Source organism: Chinchilla lanigera, unplaced genomic scaffold (genome assembly GCF_000276665.1).
Source record: "Chinchilla lanigera isolate Chin_1 unplaced genomic scaffold, ChiLan1.0 scaffold00006, whole genome shotgun sequence".
In the NCBI taxonomy this organism is placed as follows: Eukaryota; Metazoa; Chordata; class Mammalia; order Rodentia; family Chinchillidae; genus Chinchilla; species Chinchilla lanigera.
The window spans coordinates 41929140-41950904 of NW_004955407.1; the positions used below are offsets into that span (position 1 = coordinate 41929140).

At 50.5% G+C, this 21765-nt stretch overlaps 1 protein-coding gene across 1 annotated transcript in view; it reads left to right on the top strand.

The window, feature by feature from the left end:
* Positions 1 to 21765, top strand: part of Adarb1 (adenosine deaminase, RNA-specific, B1) — a gene marked incomplete at its 5' end in the record, with an annotated part of 76561 nt that overhangs the window by 42854 nt on the left and 11942 nt on the right. Inside the window, 5 exon segments of the mRNA XM_005375908.2 lie at positions 1006 to 1120; positions 3323 to 3491; positions 4194 to 4348; positions 5331 to 5499; positions 18481 to 18662. Of these exon segments, the coding sequence (XP_005375965.1) occupies positions 1006 to 1120; positions 3323 to 3491; positions 4194 to 4348; positions 5331 to 5499; positions 18481 to 18662 (790 nt within the window).

Genomic DNA, 21765 nt, shown 5'->3' on the forward strand with positions numbered 1-21765 from the left:
GCCCAGCCCTGGCACCCCGTCCCGTCTGCTCCTGCCGCCTTGCCTGTGCTCACACCTGTGTCACCCAGGTCCCCTGAGCGTTCGAGGACCCTGGCCACCACCTCTCCTGCTGTGACACTCTGACACCCAGAGGTGGCTGCAGGTCAGGGTGGAGGGACATCCACACAGGCCTTGTCCCCAAGTAAGGTGTCCTTGTGGTGAGGGACATGTCTGTCCCCACTGGAAGTGTTTTGCTGGTGGCCAGCTGGGGACATTTGGGTTGCTGGTGGCCGTTTGACTGTCTGATGAGGGAGAGGTTATTGGGTGGAAAGACCGAGCTCTGCTGTTCACCCCCCTAGCAGTGGCCCTTCCCCAAAACCTGGACCGCGGAGGGCCCCCCCAGACTTCAACAGAGGTAGGCTCCAACAAGCTCGTCCTGTGGCCCCATCGGAGGGGCATGCTCGCCACCCCTCCTGGTGGGAGATACAGCCTCCCTGTGCCCTGACTCTGGGCCAAGCTGGGCAGGTCAGGTGCGTGTGCAGAGCGCACCTGCATCTGGAGGGTGAGGCACCGGCCAAGGCCACTGGTCTTTAGGCCCCCCACCTTGGTGATCCTGGCCCAAGCGGTCGAGGGGGGATCTGTGCTCGGAAGGCCCCAGGGTACGTGGCGCAGGGGAGCCTGGCAGGGTGGCATCGGGCATGAGCTGGTGCCCCTCCATGCCTCGGTTTCCCCGTGTGAGGCAGGTTGTGGTGGGCCTCACTCTCCGTGTGTGTCAGCCCCCGAGTCCGTGCCCAGGACCGGCATCCAGAGCCTCAGGTGATCTGGGGTGTCTGTGTTCCCGTGTGGTGTTTCGGAGGAAGTGCATGTGTACACACAGACATGCACGCATGCGCACACTCTGGTTCGTCAGTCTCAGCAGCGTGGCTCTGAAGTGGGGGCAGCCTGTGAGGGCCCCATGGAGACACAGCGTGTGTCCGGGCTCTGCCTGGTGTACACGGCCTAGTGCTGTCTCTGCTTCTCACCCAGGTACTGGCAGATGCCGTCTCACGCCTAGTCCTGGGTCAGTTCAGCGACTTGACAGATAACTTCTCCTCACCACACGCACGCAGGAAAGTGCTGGCCGGAGTCGTCATGACCACAGGTAACCGTGTGGGCCGGTTGGACCCTGCTTACATCAGGTTGTCGGGGGCAGCCCCCCCAGCCTGCAGAGGCCAGAATGCGATGGGAGGGGGTGTCCGGGTGTGGGTGTGTCCATGTGCGAGTGTGGGTGTGTGTGAGTGAGGGTGTGTCTGAGTATGGATGTGTGCAAGTGTCTAGCTGTGGGTGTGTGCGAGTGTGGGTGTGTGTGAGTGAGGGTGTGTCTGAGTATGGATGTGTGCAAGTGTCTAGCTGTGGGTGTGTGCGAGTGTGGGTGTGTGTGAGTGAGGGTGTGTCTGAGTATGGATGTGTGCAAGTGTCTAGCTGTGGGTGTGTGCGAGTGTGGGTGTGTGTGAGTGAGGGTGTGTCTGAGTATGGATGTGTGCAAGTGTCTAGCTGTGGGTGTGTGCGAGTGTGGGTGTGTGTGAGTGAGGGTGTGTCTGAGTATGGATGTGTGCAAGTGTCTAGCTGTGGGTGTGTGCGAGTGTGGGTGTGTGGTGCGAGTGAGGGTGTGTCCAGGTATGGGAGTGTGTGGGTGTTGGTATGTGTGAGTGCGGGTGTATCTGTGTGTGGGTGTGTCCAGGTGTCCAGGTGTGGGTGTGTGCGGGTGCAGGTGTGTGCGAGTGCAGGGGTGTCCAGGTATGAGCGTGTGAGTGTAGGTGTTGCCCCTTGGGCAGAGCCTGCGCCAGGACCCCTGCAGGGCTCTGAGCTCCCAGGGCCTGCCCACGCAGCCTCCTGGACAGCTGGTCATGGCACAGAGCCAGGGCGCTGGAGGCCAGGGAGAAATTTCGGTGATCATGTTGCCCTCCCCCCGATGCCATCTCTCTGTCGGGCACAGGGAGGTGGCAGGGCTGACGTCCTTGGCTGGGAGACACAAGAGCTGTGTGGTGGGCAGCGGGTCTGTGCCAATCCCTGGGCCCTGGCTAGGCCCCCGTGTCCAGCACCTGGCCTCTCTTACCGGGTCTTTGGCACATTTCCATTCTGCTAACAGCCAACCCCCTCAACTGCCCCAGAAGCAGCTTCCTTGCCAGGCCCAGGGCCCATATGGAGGAGCGAGGGGCAGCCATGTCCCCTTCGGTCTGGTCACTCAGCCACTGCCAAAGAGGCCAGTAACCTGCAGGAGCCTCTCATGTCTCCGTGACTGTGTGCTCAAAGCCTAAGCCTGGCGTGTGTGCGGCCTGGCGGGGTGTGCGCTGTACTGTCCCTGGGACAGGGCTCGGCCGGACTTGTCGCAGGGTGAAGACTGCACGGGCGCCTCCGGGCTGAGGCGGGGTCCAGGGAGGGAGGTTGCCAGCAGCCTGCAAGGGGCTTGTGGCATGGCGCTGCACTCCCACCACCCTCTGCTGGTGAGTGCGGCCGCTTCAGGCTGCTTCCAGGTCTCCTTGCTCTCACGGCACTGGAGCTGGAACCCAGGTCCTCGTGCACTCTAGGCTGGCGCCATCCCTGCGTACACCGGCAGGTGTTGGCACCCCAGGCCGGTGGTCTGTCTCCAGGTTGACACCAGGGTCCCTGTGGAGGTCACACTGTGAATGTGACAGGCCATCAGTGAAGACCCTTTTTCTTCCGTTTCTCTCAGAGCCTGGGGCCATTCCTCTGGCCTCTTTAGTGCCTGGATATTTGGCTTTAAGATTAATCACCGGGGGGCTGGGGATTTAGCTCAGCGGCAAAGCGCCTGCCTGGCAAGCGCAAAGTCGTGAGTTCGGTTCCCGGTACCGGAGAAAAAACAAAAAAAAACAAAAAACAAAGATTAATCACCGGGCAGTTAGGTCTGCGTGTGGTGCTGTGTCTGGAACCCACGGCTGTGCGTGTGCCCGGCAAGTGCTCTGGCTCTGACCCAACCCCAGCCTTTTGTATTTGTGCCTTGGGACAGTGTCTTGCTGAGTTCCTCGGCTTGGACGTGGCCTTGGTATGCAGATGCGCACCACCATGCCTGGCAGAGAGCGCACCTCCACCAAGTGCCCGTGTGTGCTGCTGGGGTGAACAGTCAGGAAAACTGTTAGCCTCTGCCCTGCAGATGGAGGACATGGCATCCCGGGGGCACTGCAGGTCCCCAGAGGAGGCGCTGCAGGCGCGGGTTTGCAAGTGGCATCCAGGCGCTGTGAGGACGAGCTCCATGCTCTGCGGAGCCCTGAGCATCGCGGTGCCGACAGCCCAGGCAGACAGGCAGCGCTGCTGTGTGAGTCACTCGTGTTCTTTTGTCTTGCAGGCACGGATGTCAAAGACGCCAAGGTGATCAGCGTTTCGACAGGGACGAAGTGCATCAACGGCGAGTACATGAGCGACCGTGGGCTGGCGCTGAACGACTGCCACGCGGAGATCATCTCCCGGAGGTCCCTGCTGCGGTTCCTCTACACCCAGCTGGAGCTCTACCTGACGTGAGTGCAGGGCAGCGAGCAGCGCGGCGTCGGTCAGGAAGCACAAGAGCCTTCCTCGTGTGTCAGCACGTAGTGGCCCCGAGCTAGTGACTGTGTCACAACCCCAGGGAGGGCCCTGTCCTGCATGGTGTGCGGGTATAAACACACACACATGGAGGCACCAGTGTGACTGTCACGTGGCCGTAGGTTCCAGGTCTGCTCTAGGGCCGAGCGGTTTTGTTCTGTGCAGTGCGGACCCACATAGAGCTTCTTGAACTGACCGTGGAATGGGCAGAGCTAATCCTGTTCTCACCGTTGCCCCCTTTGTGGCAGCCCTAGATTGAGCCCAGGGCCTTGCTCTAGGCCACAACCTCAGCCCTTTTATTTTGAGAGGGGGGCTTGCCCAGGCTGGCCTTGAACTTGCTCTCCCCGTGCCTCAGCCTCTTGAGGAGCTGGATTGCGGGCATACGCCACCGCATGTGTTGTCTGTGCAGTACCACTCCTCACTCCTGTGTTCTGGCTCTCAGTCTCCCTGGGGAGGAGCAGCCACTCCCGGTTTGATGACATGTCGTTGCCAAGTGGGACTGTTGGTTACCATAAACGTGACAGTGCCAGGCCTGGCTTCCCTCTGCCTGCTGAAAATCCTGGGCTCTGAAAGTCACTCTGAGCGTGACGTCCTAAGTGTCCACAGCGTGGAGTCACCTGTCCAACCTTCCCTTGCAGTAGCAAAGAGGACCAGAAGAGATCCATCTTTCAGAGGTCGGAGCGAGGTGGGTTCCGGCTGAAGGACACCGTGCAGTTCCACCTGTACATTAGCACCTCGCCCTGCGGCGACGCCAGGATCTTCTCCCCGCACGAACCGGTGCTGGAAGGTACAGGTGCATCTGCAGGAAGACTGCCCTTGGGGCGCGAAGGGAGGGAGGGGCGCCTGCCCGAGGTGATACCCTTTCTGCTTTTTGTCTTCTTCAATTTCAGCCTTGAATGTGGGTCTAATAGGACTTACTTCCGAATTAATCATTTCCTTAGAAAACTTAATGCATTAAAATTCCTGGTTCTGAAAGAAGGAAAGAGAAAAATGCCAGTGCTGCCTAACCTGTAGTGAGTGTGAAGGTTTTAGTTCAGCTGTGTGCACGCTTGGTTTCTCCCTGAGCAGGCGGTGGTGTCGCACACGCTTCTGCTGCATTGGAACCAAGGGCGAGGTGGAGGTGGAGCCGCTTACCTGGGCGGCAGGCACTGAGCAAAGCCAGACGCTGTGGCTCATACCCATCCTACCTCTGCGAGGTGGTGCCCACACCCCTGCTTCCCCGCTGAAGCATTATTTATTCAAATAGAGAATTTGCTTACATTATTTTCCTGGATTATAAAAGCAGTATACAAAGTTTTTAAAATATAAGAAAAAAAATTAAAACCACCCATATCATGTAACCTGGGACTAATTGCCATGGATGCTTTGCACTTCCTGTGGATTTATTCTGCACCAGTCTACTTTTATTTTTGAAGTAGAATATCACCAACACCTCAGTATTCATTACCAGAGCTGGAGATCTTAGCGTCTGTCCCATGTACCGCGTCCTGCACGTTAGTGATAGGGAGAGTCCTTCAGTCACAGTGGCTCCCCCTCCCCAGCCCTCGAGAAGGGCACACTCGTGAATTTTGTTCAATTTGAGTCCTTTCTGCTCCGTTTTGTAAATTCATGGTTTTGTGTACCTGTATGTGTGTACGTATGTAGCGCAAATGTGCGTACGATTATGTAAGTACACTATACATTTATAGGGTATTGTTAGATAAGCGTTTCCAGTTATTGAAACTAAGTAGATGGTTTGGTCCCTGTTGGTTCTGAATGCCCTGTTTCTGTCTTAGAACCAGCAGACAGACATCCGAATCGCAAAGCCAGGGGACAGCTACGCACGAAGATAGAGTCTGGGGAGGGGACCATCCCGGTGCGCTCCAACGCCAGCATCCAGACGTGGGACGGCGTGCTACAGGGGGAGAGGCTGCTCACCATGTCCTGCAGCGACAAGATTGCGCGGTAAGGGTCGCAGCCTGGCGGCCGCCTCTGCCCCACAACTCCTTCCTGCCCTTCTCAGAGCCATTCTATCACCACCGTCCCCAGGGTGTCCCCAGTGTGTTCCAACCGGGCCCCTTGGGACACTGGAGGGACAAGGGATCCACCCAGCGGGCTCCGGGCCTCCCACACCGCCTCCTTCAGAACAGGCATCTTGCTAGCATCTGGCTCAGACCCAAGGGTTGGACGTGTCACAGGCTGTGACATTTAAAGCAAGCACAGAAGGTTTCCTCGTTAGCAGTGGGTGCAGTGAGTTAGCATTGTGGGTGACGGCACAGCAGGCTGACACGAGCCCGTGACGACCCTGTGCTGCGGGTTAGGCCAGGGCGGGCGTACAGCAGCGCGCTTCGGATAGCGTGTGCCCAGACACGCAGTCTGTCATGGGTCTGTGTCCAGGTCAGGACCAATTTCTTCAGGTACTGCAACAATTCCGGTAGCTCTTCTTGGTTTTTGTATTTTAACTAGTGTCTCTTTGAAAAGATGAAGTTAAGTGAGCGAATGGCAGAAGACATAAAATCGAGTCCTCCCTCCTCAGGCTCCTCCCAGGGTGCCCAGGGCGAGCAGCTGTGGGACGCTGTTGAAGGTGCTGAGAGTGACACGTGCACACGTGCGCATTGCATCTCAAGGTCGAGGGAAGGACGTCTCCCTCGGTGGTGAAAACCATCATTACACTCGAGCCCTAAGAGCCTCACACTTGCGTCCTTTTAATTGTTTGCAAGCCTTCTGTGTTGGTTTCCTCGAGGGGTCCTGTTGGGGCTGAATTAACTACATGGCCTGCCCTTCTCTCCGAGCATGGGTCCGGGCTGTGGAGCCCGTACCTGAGGTGCTTGGGGCCAAATGTGCTTCGGATTTGGGAGAGTTTTGGACTTCGGAATATTTGCATCAACTTTACCAGTTGAGCGTTCCTGATCTGAAATCCCTGAATCCAAGATGTTCCAGGATGTGAAACTCATGAGGGAGGCTCACCTTGCCCCTGCGGGGGTGTGCTTACTCCCCTGTGTCCTTCTGGTCCACCTTCCACCTGCACTTAGGTGACTGTGTGCGCTCGGGGGCCGCGGCGGTGACATCTGGAGGCGTTAACGTGTGTGTCGTTCTCAGCAACACCGTGAACTCTGAGGCCGCGCATTTCTCCATTTCGCTCTGTCCTGTGCCGCTCTTCACGGCCGCAGTTCATTGCCCCTGGTGCTGGCAGATCCTCCAGCACAGCCCGGGGCCGCCCCTTCACAGGGTCCTGGTTTCCTTCCACTCCCTCCCCTTGTAGCCCCGACTGTCCTTAAATGTGGCCCATCCCGGTCTTCGCTTGAGTGTTCTGAGGTTGATCCAGTGGTACACACACTTTGCAGAGGGATGGCAGGGTGCTTCCCAGAATGGTCATACCCTTGACCCCGCACCAGCCGTGCGTTCAGTGAGTGTACCCTACATTTGGTACACAGTGTCTTGTGGTTTTCAGTTGCACTCCTCTTACTGCGGGGAATGCTGAGCATTCCTCCGGCTGGGTAGTAACTTCCGTCAGTTGCCTTTTCTGACATCCTGTTTCACGTCCTCTGCCCCTTTCTTTTTAGGCCCCGTGATTTTTTGTGCACAGCCTACAGAGTCCCTTTCATAGCTGGCATCACTATAATCCCTAGGCCTTGGAGAACCCTGAGTATCTTCCCCTGGTCTTTCCCCTACGGGGTGATCTCCCCGTTGAGGATCATTTGACCCACACATGAGGATTTGTCTCTGGATTGTCCGTTGTTTGAACACACTGTTAAGATCCAGACGCTGGACTAGTCTGTTTTTCAAAACTATAATGAAATGCCTGAGACATTACCATATAAAGAAAAGAAGTCCATACAGGGCACAGTTTTGAAAGCTGTAAGTCGAAAGAGCATGGTGCAGGCTGTAGTGAGGGCCCCATCCCACCGGGGAGAAAGAGGGCGGCAGACTGGCAGGGTGCCCCGGGAACAGGCCTGTGAGGGAGCGATGCGGTCTCTGCCGGACAGTGTGTCATGGAAGAGGAGAGCCAGTGGCAGGTGATCTGTAGCAGGAGCTGTCTGAGCTGGGACACAGCCCACAGCACACCACATGGAAGCTTGCTTCAGATCTGCACGGGCCAGATGGGGGGAGCAGCCCCCCAGCACTGTGATCTCCACGTGGGCAGGTTCTCTGATGGCACAGAAAGCCCGGGTATGAAGTAAAATGGACCGCTTCGACTGAGCTACAGTTCCTGATTTATTTACCAAAGCCACATATGCTCAGTTGGAAAGAAAAGCCGTGGAGTTGGGTCCGGAGAGCTGTCCCGACTGACAGCCTCACTCGTCTCGGGCTGGGTCCAGACACGTGAAGCTGAATAGACTGAACACTACTGACAGCAGAATCCAAAGAGCTCGTCGTACCAACAGCAAACTCTTCACTCCATTTGACCTCAACTCTCAGCACATAAACCAAAAATATGTAGAAAAAGGGAAAACAAGACAGCAAAGTGCCACCAGAATTCCCGAGTCCCCCAAAGCAGGTCCCAGGGGCACTGACGGGGAGGAAATCAAACACCAGATGGCTGAGTGGTATGAAGTGATCAAAGAAGAAGCAAGAGTACTTGGTGAGATCAAAGATCATATGACTGAATGACAGAGGAATTCATAAACAGATTGGGGCTGGGGATTTAGCTCAGCGGCAAAAGCGCCTGCCTGGCAAGCGCAAGGTCGTGAGTTCGGTTCCCGGTACCGGAGAAAAACCAAAAAAATAAAAAAATAAAAAAAAATAAACAGATTGACACATTTAATAAGAAATAAAATAGAAAATAAAAACTCACCAAAATCATTGGAAACACAAGTTACAAACTTTCCAAAAAATAGAGCCCATGAAAATGTGCCAAACAGAAATTGTGGAGATAAAAATTTCCGTTTAATATATGAGCAACAGAAGTGATCAGTGTGAGGTGAGGGTACAGATCTGACATACATGGCCATATACTCACAGAAACCTTAAAAACAAAAAGAGAGGAAGGAAGATTGATCCATCATCATCAGATGATGCAAAGAAGACTAACTTAAGACTAACAGGACGTGAGCCGGGCCTAGTGGTGCACACCTGTAATCCTAGCACTTGGGAGGCTGAGGCAGGAGGATCGTTGTGAGTTTGAGACCAGCCTAGGCTACAGAAGTGAGCTCAAGTCCAGCCTGAATTGCATAGTGAGACCCTGTCTCAAAAAGACAGAAAAGAAAAAAAAAAAAAAGACTAACAGGAGTTGGAAAAAAATCAGAACAGCACACATAGAATAAAACATCTGTTCACAAATATCATAGCAGAAAACTTTCCAAGTGTGGGGAAAGAATTCAACATACTGGTAAATGAGACATATGGAACTTCTCATAATCAGAACCAGAGAAGATTCTCTTCATGATACACCACTGTCAAAGTCCCAAAAGTCCAACATTAGGACAGAACCTTAAAAGCTATCAGAGAAATGCAAAAAAAAGAAAAAAAATCGCTTATAAGGGTAAACCCATTAGAATTACACCAGACTAGGCCAGGCATGGTGGTGCATGCCTGTAACCCCAGCACTCAGGAGGCTGAGGCAGGAGGATCGTTGTGAGTTCAAGTCCAGCCTGGGCTACAAAGTGAGCTCAAGTCCAGCCTGAACTGCATAGTGAGACCCTGTCTCAAAAAGACAAAAAAAAAAAAAAAAAAAAAAAAAAAAAAATTACAGCAGACTTCTCAATACAAACTTTAAAGGTCAGAAGAGCATTGAATGAAGTGTTTCAGGACTTAAAAGAAACAGTTTTCAACCCTGATTAATATATTCTGAAAAACTTACCTTTCAAAATTGATAGAGAAATAAGGGCATTCCATGACAAAGAGTACCTTAAGAGATACATGAACACCAAACTAGCATTCCAAAAAATTCTCAAGGATATTCTAGGCAGAAATAATGAAGCCAACAATACAAAAAAGTCTGATGGAATGCATATGTCAAGCAGGATGAGTAAATAAAGAGGGGAATGATACAATCAACAACAGAAAAATAATGCAATCATAGGAAAAAGTCAGTACTTTTCAGTACTAACTCTTAATGTAAATGGCCTCCACTCCCCAATCAAAAGACAGAAATTGGCAGATTGGATCAAAAAACAAAACTAAATGGTGTGCTGCATACAAGAGACACATCTAGTCCAAAAAGAAATGGAAAACAGTATCCTATGCATTAAGACCTCAAAAGCAAGCAAGGGTAGTAGTCTTTATTTTCAGACAAAGTAGACTTTAAGCTAAAATTGATCAGAAGAGGCAAAGCTGATCAAAAGCGGTGCACCTGAGTCCCCTACTTGCACAAATAGATCAGCTATGCAAAAGAATTAGCACGGAAGTACCAGATCCGAACCACACTTTTAAATGCATAGACTTAATGTATACATCTACAGAGTGTTCTGTACGACCACACAGAACACACATTCTTCTTAGCACACAGGGAACTTTCTCCAGAACAGAGCACATTCCAGCCCGTAAAGGTTGCTTAGGTAAATACAAAAGAATTGGTGTGATCACGCATCTTATCAGATCATAGTGCAGTGAAACTGAAAAACAACAGCACAAGCAACCACAGAAATTATGCAAACACATGGGAGTTAAACAGCACTCTTGGATAATCACTGGGTCACAGAAGAAATCGAGGAAGAAATGAGTCTGGCAGAGCCTGAGCCTGAGATTGCATTGCCTCCCGATGTTCCAGCAGAGCCTAGACTCTCTTAGGACAGCAGTTACAGAATCAATGGCTCCTGACAGACGCGGCTTCCCAAGATCGCAGTTTACAGTGTGCTCGGGTGCTGAGTTCTGCTTAAAATTATTACACCTACCTGGACTTCTAATCTGCATAAGAAAAGGGCCCTTTAACCATTGACTATTTCAGCTATTTCTTGGAGAAATTTTCTCGTAGTTTTCCTTTTTGGAAGGTGAAAGGCAAGAGACCTTGGAATTGGAAGGCTGGGCTGTTGAGCACACAGTTACCTTCTTTGGTTGGAAACACTGATGCTGGGATGGTCGGTGAGTAGGGCAGGAGTCCTGACTCTCTCGAGGTTACCTGCTAGGGTGTGGGTCGGTGAGGGCCCCTGCAGGAGGGATGGAGGCCGGTGACCCCAGCCAGTGGCCTTGCTAGCAGCCCAGGATTCTTCAGGCCTGTGTGGTTTCTGATTCATTCTCCCACCACAACCACGTACATCAAAACACATACAAACAAAAAAATGGGTTTATTTACAACGTGGCCAAACTGAGAAGGGCCGATAGTCTGACCACACACGCGCACGCATGCGCAGAGGCACCGTATCTCAGAGTGGGTGGGACAAAGCCGGGAAGCATCTCCCGGTAGATCAGCCAGGCTGACCCCTCCGGGGTCAGGCCAGGGTGACAGTTTACTCAGCCACGCTTAGCAGGCTGAAGCTTGGAGGGAGAGGGTTGTGTTGTTGTTTTTAATTCTTAGCTTTTGAGGATCCATTTTACCCTCTCCCAGTGATGGTGAACCTTTTTCAGAGACCCAGTGCCCTCACTGAAGCCCCAGAGCTACTTATTTATCATGAAGTGCCAACACTGCAGTTACACCTGAGTGCTCGGATGCCGGGGTGACTTAGCTAGAGAGCCGACAGCAAGGGCTCTGCGTGCCGCAGCGGCACATCTGCTACAGGTTCACCCCCGTCACCCCAGATTAGTTTTCTTCTTGATTTAGTTCAGCCCTCGGTCTTTATTTTCTATTGTAATTTTTTTCACTTTTTAAAAAATCAGTACGTTTGTAGCACCTGATGATTACACTTGTGGTGGGGAGTTGGTACGCGGATGTAATGCACCTTCATTCTCCTTCTGTTTCCATCCCCTAACCCTCCTCCCCACCTCCTTCCAGCTCCTGGGCCCCTTCCCATTTGCAAAAGCTCTATTTTCATCACTTTCCCCTCACTTCTTTTTTTTATTATGACACATTAATTTATTAACAGCTTTAAGAAGTAGATAATTGCTGTATCAATAAAATATATTTTTCTTCAACTTGCTGTCTGAAAAGTCAGCTAATACTGTGTAAGGGGCAGCATCCCAAATCTCAGCATCTTTTTTTTATTTTAAAGAGAAAAGAACAAAAACAAAGACAACAAAATAAAAACTATCAAAACGATACAAAATTTCAAAACAAGATGATAGGAAATCAACAGTGGTTGTTGTATTACTTACTGTTATCTTTAAAGTAGTTGCTCAGACTACCAGGTATAGGCATGTAAGATTGATCAGACGATTAAACATTAACTGTTCCTTTCAGTAAGCCAATAGAAATTAGTAGTACAATTATCTTAGCTATCTTGTGTGTATATATATATATATATATTTTTCCCTTCTTTCCTTTTCTCCTTTCCCTCATTCCAGTTGTTCCTTCCTTTGAGCATTTCCTTTCCCTTTCATACTATGTATTGTACATTTTGGATTTTATTTACTCTTTCAGGTTCTTACACTAGGGAGACAATACGATGTTTACACATGTGGGTCTGGTTTATTTCACTTATGAGTATGGTCTCAAGTTGCATCCATTTACCTATAAAAGCCTCGAGTTTATTTTTCTTTATAGCTGAGTAATATTCCACTGTATTCAAATACTACATTTTTCTTATTCACTTCTCAGTTGATGGGCATTTGGGTTATTTCCAAGATTTTGCTGTGACTTCTTTTCCAGCCCCTTTCTCTCCCTTTCCTCCCACCTCCCTCTGTCTCTTCTTTGCTAATCCTTTTGAAAAAATTCTCCCTACTTTAGCTATCTTCTATTCTCCTGTCTGTCTGTCTGTCTGTCTCTGATGTGTGTGTCTATTTTTTAGTTTCTCATATAAGGGAAACCATGAGATAGTTAAGCTTGTGTGTCTAACTCATTTCACATAATATTATGGTTTCATGTTGCATCCATTTACCTATGAATATCTTAAGTTTATCTTTCTTTATGGCAGAATAGTATTCCATTGTGCGTAGATACCACATTTTCTTTATCCATTTGTCCATCGATGAGTTTACTTCCCCACCAGCAGTGTAGAAGAGTTCCTTTTCCTCACAGCCTTGCCAGCACTTATTATTTGATTTCTCGATGATAGTCATCTTCTGGACTGAGGTGGTGTCTCAGTATTGTTTTAATTTGCATTTCTCTAGTGGCCAGAAATGTTGGACATTGTTTCATGTATTTATGGGCTACTTGCACTCCTTCTGAGAAGGGTCTATTCATTTCACCTGCTCATTTCTTGATTTTTTTTTTTATTTTGGAGGGTCTAATTGTTTTTCAGTTTTTATATATTCTAGATATTTTCTCCATTCTGTAGGTTGTCTCTGCACTCCACTGGTTGTTTCTGCTTGCAGAAATGTTTAAATTTGATATGATCCCATGTATTGATTGTCAGTATTATTTCTTGTGCCATTGGGGTTCTGTTCAAAAGACCATGCCCGTGCTTATATCTTCAAGAGTTTTATTATTTCACTTTCTAGCAGATTGTGTTTCTGTTTTAATATATAGATCCTTGATCTATTTTTTTTTAATTTTAGAAGTAAAAGGAGGAAAATACTAACAGACAGACAACATTTTACAAAATAGCAAAGGATCAGTACAGACATTACAGAGTTACAAACAGAGTGGTAGGGAATTAACAATGCTTGTTGTATTACATATTGATATCTTCAAAGTAGTTTCTCATGAAAACAGATATAGACATACAAAGCTGATCAACCAAGGCCTCATTGACAGTTTCTTTCAGCAAGGTAATACACGACAGTAGAACAGCCATGTTAACTATCCTGCATATACATACATACAAACTTTCTCCTTCTTTCCCTTCTCTTTTCCCATATCCCAGTTACCCATCCTTGATCTATTTTGATTTTAACTCAATGCATAGTGAGACTCAAATCTTCTGTGTGCAGATGGCTAGTTTTCCCAGCACCATTTAGTAAAGAGGCTGTCTTTCCTCTAATGTATTTTTGGCCTTTTTGTCAAAGATCAAATAACTGAATGTGCCTAGTATTGTTTCTGTACCCACTTTTCTGTCCTACTGATCCACATCCCTGTGTTTGTGCCAGCACCATGTGGTTTTAATTAGAGTGGCTTTGTGGTATAACTTCAAACCTGGATTGCTTTTGTTGTTTGGGTCTTTTCTGGTTCCATATGAATTTTAGGATTGTTTTCTGTATATCTGTGAGAAATACTGGTGGTATTTGCAATTTCTTTCCCAGTGAGTTCATTAGTGTGTAAGAATGCTATTGATTTTTGTGTATTGTGTATTTTGCATCTTGCTACATTTCTGAATTTGATTTTCAATCCTAGGAGTCTTTGGGAGGAATTTTTTGAGTCTTATAAGTTGAGGATCATGTTATTTGCAAATAATTAAAATTTGACTCTGCCCCTTCCTATATGTGTCGCTTTTATTTCTTTCTCTGACCGCTCTGGTTAACATGTCAAGGACTGTGTTGAACAGGAGGGGTGATAGTGAACATTCTGGTCTTGTTTGTGACTTTAGAGGAAAAGCTCTCAGTTTTTCCCCATTTAATGTGGTATCCAGCCCTGAATCTTGAGCGCCTTGAAGTGCAGTGCCATCTGGCTGGCACTGTCTCCAAATCCTTTTTTTCTTCTCTGAAGACATTACCAGTTCCCAGCTGTGGGATGTTGTTCCCTGGAGCTGATAGCTTTTCCTGGTGGTGTTCAGCCATACTGGGCCCCACACTGGAAGGGAAGTGATGGACGGGGCCGTGCCCAAATCCTTTGTAGCCAAATTTGAAAAATGAGAGACTTACAAAGAGTCCACGTTCAATTTCATTTACCTAGTAGGTGTTAACACCTTAAAAAGTTACAACTTTGTCAATTAGACCCACACGTGTAAACATTGTACTGTCTCCCTAGTGTAAGAACCTGAAAGAGTAAATAAAATCCGAAAGCTACAATAGGTATTGTGAAAGGGAAAGAAACTGCTCAAAAAAAAGAACAACTAGGATGGGGGAAAGGAGAAAAGAAATAAAGAAGGAAGGGGAAAAAAACATATATGTATGTACAAGAGGATAACTAAGATAATTGTACTACCAATTTCTGTTGGTTTATTGAAAGGAACAGTTAACGCCTAATTATTTGACTAATTTTTCATGCCTATATCTGGTCATCTGAGCAACTACTTTGAAGATAACAATATGCAATATAATAATCATTGCTAATTTCCTATCATCTTGCTTTGAAATTCTGTATCATTTATTTTTTAAATTCTTTTTAAAATTAAAAAAATATTACAACTTTGCAGGCAATAGTTAGAAAATTTATAAGCTAATATTCAACTAAAAAGAGTAAAACAAGTCTAGTTTTTGTCAAAAAAAAAACATTTTGGGGGCTAGGGATTTAGCTCAACGGCACAGCGCCTGCCTGGCAAGCGTGAGGTCGTGGGTTCGATTCCCGGTACCGGAAAAAAAACAAAAAACAAAAACAAACAAACAAAAAAAAAACCATTTTGTCTATAAAACAAGTTGGGTTCTGTCAGAAAGGTACATTAAGCATATTTTTAGAGTCATTTCCCTGAAAACTAATGTGAGTTAATATTTGGGAAGAAATGAACTATTTAATCATATTTTAATCACTGAGTTTAGTAACACCTTTAGAATTTATTAGGTACACATAACAGAACTACAAAAGTTTTGAAACTACAAGGTAGCTATTTACCAATTAGAAATATGTATTTTTATCCTAAAGTAAGATTGTCTCTTATTAACTAAAAGGAGCATAGCCCTTACCAGCTAAATGACTTACGTAATGTACAATAGCAACCTAGAAAAAGAATGTAGTTGCCTTTAAAGTATATTGAGACAATCATTATGATTGACTACATTATACCTGGACAGTTAATATTTAAAAATAAGTCATATCACATATAATAATAGTTTAACCAAAATTATAAAAAAGTAAATGATACCTAAGTAAACTGTAACTTTCTGAGATTTATTTTCCCCAAGTTAAAAAATAAACTAGAGAAAACAGTAGCAGTTTATCTGTTGCAGAGGGACAAGCAAACCTTTTCAGCATTTCTTAAAACTGTTAGCTTTAAACCACGTAAAAAATCAGATTGACAGACCAGATAAGTCCTAGCTACTGTGACACACAAAACAAAAGTCACAGCAAAACAGAAGTGTTTTTAGTCTGCCTTTCCATAGGATTTATTCAGTTTTTAAAGTGTTTTGCTGTGGGTTTTAAAACCTTTCTCTTCTTTTTAAACCATTGATTTGGCTCTCTTCTTTTACAGTCTTTATTACACAATGCGTAAATGCTTATATCTGTGGATTCCCCCCCCCTTTACCTGTTTTTGACAGAAATATTGCAGTTATACAGTAAAGAACTGTCAGGTGACGTTTCTTCAGAATATAAGACACATTCATGGGGCTGGGGATTTAGCTCAGCGGCACAGCACCTGCCTGGCAAGCGCGAGGTTGTGAGTTCGATTTCCGGTACCGGAAAAAAAAAACAAAAAAAAAGGCACATTCAAGCCGTCAGTGTTGCAGTGGTAGGCATATCAGCCTGTTTTGTCACAGAGGCCTGGCTATGATCTGTCCAGCTGTATGTGACACCTCTAGAGGGCTTGTAAATGATATTGAAACCCTACTGCCTGTCTTGGAAATAAAGTTGGTTATGAGAGAGACAAGGGAAAACCAAGCCAAACCAAAACCAAATGAATATTCTCCAAACAAAATCACTTTCCTGGAGTGTTTTTTCTTGCTCCAGTCAGTACCCCAGCATGACCTGTAGAAGGCCCAGTGGTGGGGTGCCTTCCCTCATGCCAGCCACTACTGTGGAGAGGCCCGGGCTGCTCCATGAGCCCCAAAGCGGGGGAGATCTAAGGCCCCTGGTGTACACTTGGAGTGGAACATCCAGGGGGAGCCCATCAGCTCCCCAGAAACCCTTTTCTTCTTTCAGCATAAGTGTTTACAGATAGCTGATGCCATAGATAGGGAAGAAGGGAAAGTTACTTGGGGGCAGGGTGTCCTGGCAGCTGCTGGGATGGCCCTGCAGTCCTGATTGTGGGCTCAGCTGCCACCAGCACTGAGCCACCCTCCCACGTGACCGCCACCCTCCTCCCTTGGGAACCAGGAGACCTCCCTGCTCAGGAGCTGCGCCTCTCGCTGGCTGGCTCGCCGAAACTTTCTAACTGCGCAGGTCCATACTACTTGCTGCTTCCAAGAAACGCGGGAGGCCTTTCGATTTGGTGGAAAGGGAAGTGTTTCTTCAAAGCTAGCTGCAGAGGAGACAGGCCCTTTATGGCCTTCGGTCTCCACCTTGCCACCTTCAGGTGTGCAAGGGCTTTTATTGGGAGGAGAAAGAGGAGGGGTACAGTGAGGCAGCCGAGAGGGAATTCCCATGTAGTTCCAGCCCCTGGCTGTGCTTGGCTTCTCTCTTCCCTCGTGGAGACAAAACTGAGTCCAGCCTCCTGGACCAGCATCTGTAAGTGTCCTTCAGCTGGATTTCTGACAGAGGAGGGGATGGCAGTGTGGCCCTCAGCATGAGGAAGTTTGGAGAAACACTTTTATCTCTGGAAGAAGAAAATCCTCATTTTTATGTTAATGTGGTACGGGGAATTGAGCTCATGACTTATGCTCACCAGACAGGCACTTGTGCCGCTGAGCTATAGCCCTGGCCCCAAATCCTAAGTTTTAAAAGTCTTTTGCACCCTCTTGGCTGCAGTGTGAGCAGCTGCAGTCCTCCCTGTCGATCCCGAATGTGAGTGCGAGTGTGAGTGTGAGGGCAGGGCGCACCTCCGAGGCACATGAGGCACGCGCCTCCCCCTGCAGTCTGGGGTGGGGGCCACGGCTTGGGCCGCTCTGGGCATCACAAGGCAGGGAGAGTAGACGGCATGTCCTGAGGTCCGAGTCCCCTGCTGGTCCTGAGGCCCCACTTTCCGAATCTGTTCCTAGCGTCTCCCCGATTCTCTGCCCCTGCCACCGCAGCCCTTGCTTCTGACCTTTGCTGCAGCTGGGACCCAGCCCTGTGCCGGTGACCGTCCTGCTCCGCTGCCATCCCTTTCTGAAATGTGCACCTGGTCGGCCCCTACCCTGGGACGCCTGTGGCATGTGGGACCCGGCCACTGCCTCGGAGTTGCGCCTGGCCTCCTGCCGGCCTCTTCTCTGTGGCCCTCCCATCCTGTCCTGTATGCACCATCCCTGGGCTGAGGGCACCTCCTCCCTCAGCCCCACGTGAGGCCATCGCCCCAGGCTCACCCCACGGAGCCTCCTCTGAGGTCAGGACTCCCTTTCTCTGTCTCACAGAAACCTGTCCTTACATTCCTGTTGATGGGACCTCAAGGCGGCCCTTCACATATTGTTGGCCTTTTTGTTGCTTTATTGCTGACACCCAGCTGTGTCTTCCCTCGTCTGTCCCGTATCCCCAGTCACCTGTGCCGCACGGAGCAGGGGCTTGGAGCGCAGCGGCGCCCAAGCCGCGGCGTCCCTCACTCGGTGGGGCTGAGCAGTAGCGAGTGCAGTGCGGTGCTGTCCTCTTGAATAACTGGGGTGATACACGTCACCTCAGCATCCCTCCTCCGTCACCAGCGAGTCAGTGCAGCTGCCCCCGCTGTTGTCCCGTGTGTGGTAGGAAGCTCCTCACACCTCCGAGGCAGGCTGGCTCCCAGGGCTGAGCTCAGGGAGCAGGGAAAGCCCAGGCCCATTTTGAGGGACTCCTGGAAGAGCTGATAAAGATGCGTTCTCCCGGGAGCCCTGCTGGGGAAGCACGCGTGGCCCCCCGGGAGCGCTTTGGGAAAGAGCCTCCGTCAGCGTGTCAGCGTGGAAGAACAGTGGCCCAGAGTCTCTCACAGGTTCATTTTAAGGCTGGTTTTTTTCCTTGACATGGTAGCTCCCAGGTCAGCTGGTTGCTCGTCCGGTGGCCTCGCCAGCGTGCCACAGGGCTGTCGGCGGCCTCGCCCTCTGACCCTGTGTCTCTCCCTGCAGCTGGAACGTGGTGGGCATCCAGGGGTCCCTGCTCAGCATCTTCGTGGAGCCCATCTACTTCTCCAGCATCATCCTGGGCAGCCTGTACCACGGCGACCACCTCTCCCGGGCCATGTACCAGCGCATCTCCAACATAGAGGACCTGCCGCCTCTCTACACCCTCAACAAGCCCCTGCTCAGCGGCAAGTACCAGCGCGTCACCCCGCCCCGGGCCCTGAGCGCTCACGTCCTCCCAGGCCTAGTGAGCTCACTACCCCTCGGCTGGCCTGATGCCAGGCGGCCGCAGAGCCGCGCAACCGGAGGGGCCTTGGGGCGGGCTGCAGGGCGTGGCGAGGAGGCCGCTGGAGGAGCAAGGGCCTTGCGCAGAGCAGAAGAACCAGGTGGTTCTGTCTCCCCATTTGCACATTGCGCACATTCCGGCCTTGGTGGCAGCGACTCAGAGACGCTGCGAAAAGTAGGAAGCGTCGGCGTGGCTGGGTTACCGGGCAGGGGCTGACCGAGCGCCCATCCTCACGTGCAGCCACCCGGAATCCTCCCCAGGGGCATCTGCTCCCGTCCTGTATGCGCCTTACTACTGGCTTCTTTTCTTCTTTTAGCGTTTCAGTGCCTCACAGTAAACTGAACAGGAGCTCTTGAATTCAAGGGTCCTAACTTCTAAGCCCACCCATACTTAAAAGGACACAGTTCAGGTATTTTTTTTGCCCTTTTGAAAAATAACATTTTACTGACATTTTTTGAGCTTGAAACTAAAAACGTGATGCTACACTAAAGCACGCTTCTTTTGGTGCGTGTGGACTGGGCCTCGTCCCGTGCTTGGCTACCAGCATGTCTCAGCTGGAGAGGAAGCCGCGTGGAGTTTATGGGAAACATGCTGATGGCGCCGGCCGTGCACAGGGCCCGGGAAAGCAGTGTCCCAGGGAAGTCACGGCCCCTGTTGCTGTGATTCTTTTGAGAAAAAGAGTCGCCCGATAAACCGATGGGGATGCGTGAGCTGGGAGCGTCCCTGCCGTTTGGAGTCCTGGGTGTTGGCGCATCCTTTACTGTGGGCCAGAGAGCAAACTACCCGCTTGGCTCTGTGTACTAGATTTGTGGGAGCAGTGCTTTACTGGTCCATTTTGTGTTGCTATAGCAAAATACTGGAGGATGGGAAGGTATACAGGAAAGAGGTATTTTTAGCTCACAGCACTGGAGGCTGAACGTCTCAGTGGACCGACACACCTGGTTACCACGCGCAAGGGCCTGCGGGAAATGGGAAGAAGCCCAAACGGCAGGAACACGTGCAGAAAGATCTCACGAGGTGACTGGGGAGCCGGAGGGCCCAGGGTCACTGTGATGACAGCTGAGACTCCCCAGAACGGAACACATGCCTGGGAACTGCGTTAACCCCTAGTGAGGACGGTGAGCCACCGTGCCCCTGCACCCCTCTGCCGGTGTAGAAGGTCAGCCAGTGGCCGCCGCCTCCCCCCGCCACCTCTGCGGGTGCACCCTCACCAGCAGCACTAAGGACTGAGCCTCTAGCAGCGCACCTTGCAGACACACTCAAAGCTAGCCAATCCCTGGCAAGGGCTTAGTGTCAAGCGTCACCGTGACTTTTTTCCTGGACCCTGACACATGGTGTGATGCATGGCGTGCGGCAGATGCCACGGTGCTGTTCCTCAGGGCCTGCCTGAGCGCTGCATCTGGTCCTTAGCTAAGATCTGCGAGAAGTCGTCAGTTCACCAGCGTAGCCTCTGTGCTGAGGCTTTGAACCTGCGGCTGCTGTGCAGAGGGGAAGGGTTTCCGTCAGGGCTTAAGGGACAAACTGTATGTATCTGTAAATGGTAATGAAACCCCGTCGGTGTGACAGACCCTAATGTTGCCAGTATTGCATGTGAACGATTTGGGGGAGCGCAAGTCTGTAATGAGGTCCCCACCCCCAAACGATCTCCATCCCCAGCGCCCGCACTGGTGTGCGCTTAGCTTTGCAGTCCCGCCTTGATCTGCTGCCTCCTCTGAGGATGCACTGCCTGGGGGATGTGCCAAGCCTCCGTGCACACCCCACTTTAGCTCTGCTGCGTGGCAGCCTACGTGCCTCAGTTTGGTCTGTGCACAGCGGTGAGCCCGGCCTCAAGCAGTGGGGCCCTTCACAGGGGTCCTTCACAGTTGTGCAGTTCCAACAGTCACCTGGAGGAGAACAACCCTCTCCAGCCCCCAGGTTGAAATGGCAAGACTTACTTTTTAATTCAGCATAAACACAGCGTGGTCAGACATGCGTTTCCAGGGTGGCTGTGGCCTGGGCCCTGCTGTGAGGCGCCTCTCCTGGTGGTGACCTCTCCTGCTTCCTCGTGTCCCCTTTCACACTGCACGTTTCGGGCAGTTCCAGCATCTGGCTGACCCCTGTGGGTCGCTGGGTCTCTGGGTCCCTGGCTCACCGAGGATGCAGGAAAAAAGGCCAGTGGTGCTGACTGTCCCCACACCTGTGACAGGGCCTCGGTGACAGCTGGCTGCTCCAGGGCTCTGGGCTGGGCTCTCTGTCGTCACTTCACCAGCGTAGCAGTGAAGTGGTGGTTTTGATGCCAGCATTGTCACAAAACAAAAGCAAGCAAGGCAGTGTAGGGAGTGGCATTTGGGCAGCCCTAGGAAGGCGGCTCTGACTTTTAAAAATTCTTTTGTGGGAAGTGACTTTAACAGGAGCCATGGTTATCTATTTTATTGACAACACCTTTAAAATATTTGAGTGACAGTTGTCAGGCCCTGTTAGATACCATCTCCACCTCATTTCCAGGGCACAGGGGTGCCTTTCAGCCACTCAGCCAACCTTCACATCTCTCTGGGAGTCCCCGCCTAGCTGGTGAGGCCAGCACTACCTCTTCGCAGGAGAGGCTGGATGTGCTGCAGCAGGTCACTGCCCTGCCCAGAGCACCAGCCAGGCCCAAACCCAGCACCAAACCCGGCCACTTCCTGTCAGGACAGTGCACACGCTGGGGTTCCGTGTGTGCGTGTGTGTGTCCCCTAAGGATGGAAGGCCCAGCACCCTCCCTCCTGCCTCCAGAGTCTGGGGAGGGCCATGCAGTCCCCTGGAGGCAGCACCTGCATGTTCAAAGCCCTGCTCGGAGGCGAAGTGGCCAGTGCTTCTCTGTGGGAAGCCTTCAGTTCTGGACAGCCAGCTCCAGAGGCTGGGGATCAGCCCTGAGTCTGGGCTGGAGGTCACCTTTCCTGTCAGCTCAGGGTCACCTTTCATGAAGAACATCAGGATGTGTGTCCCAGAGGTGCGTGCCCCCAGCTGGCCTGCAAAGCCAGGGACTC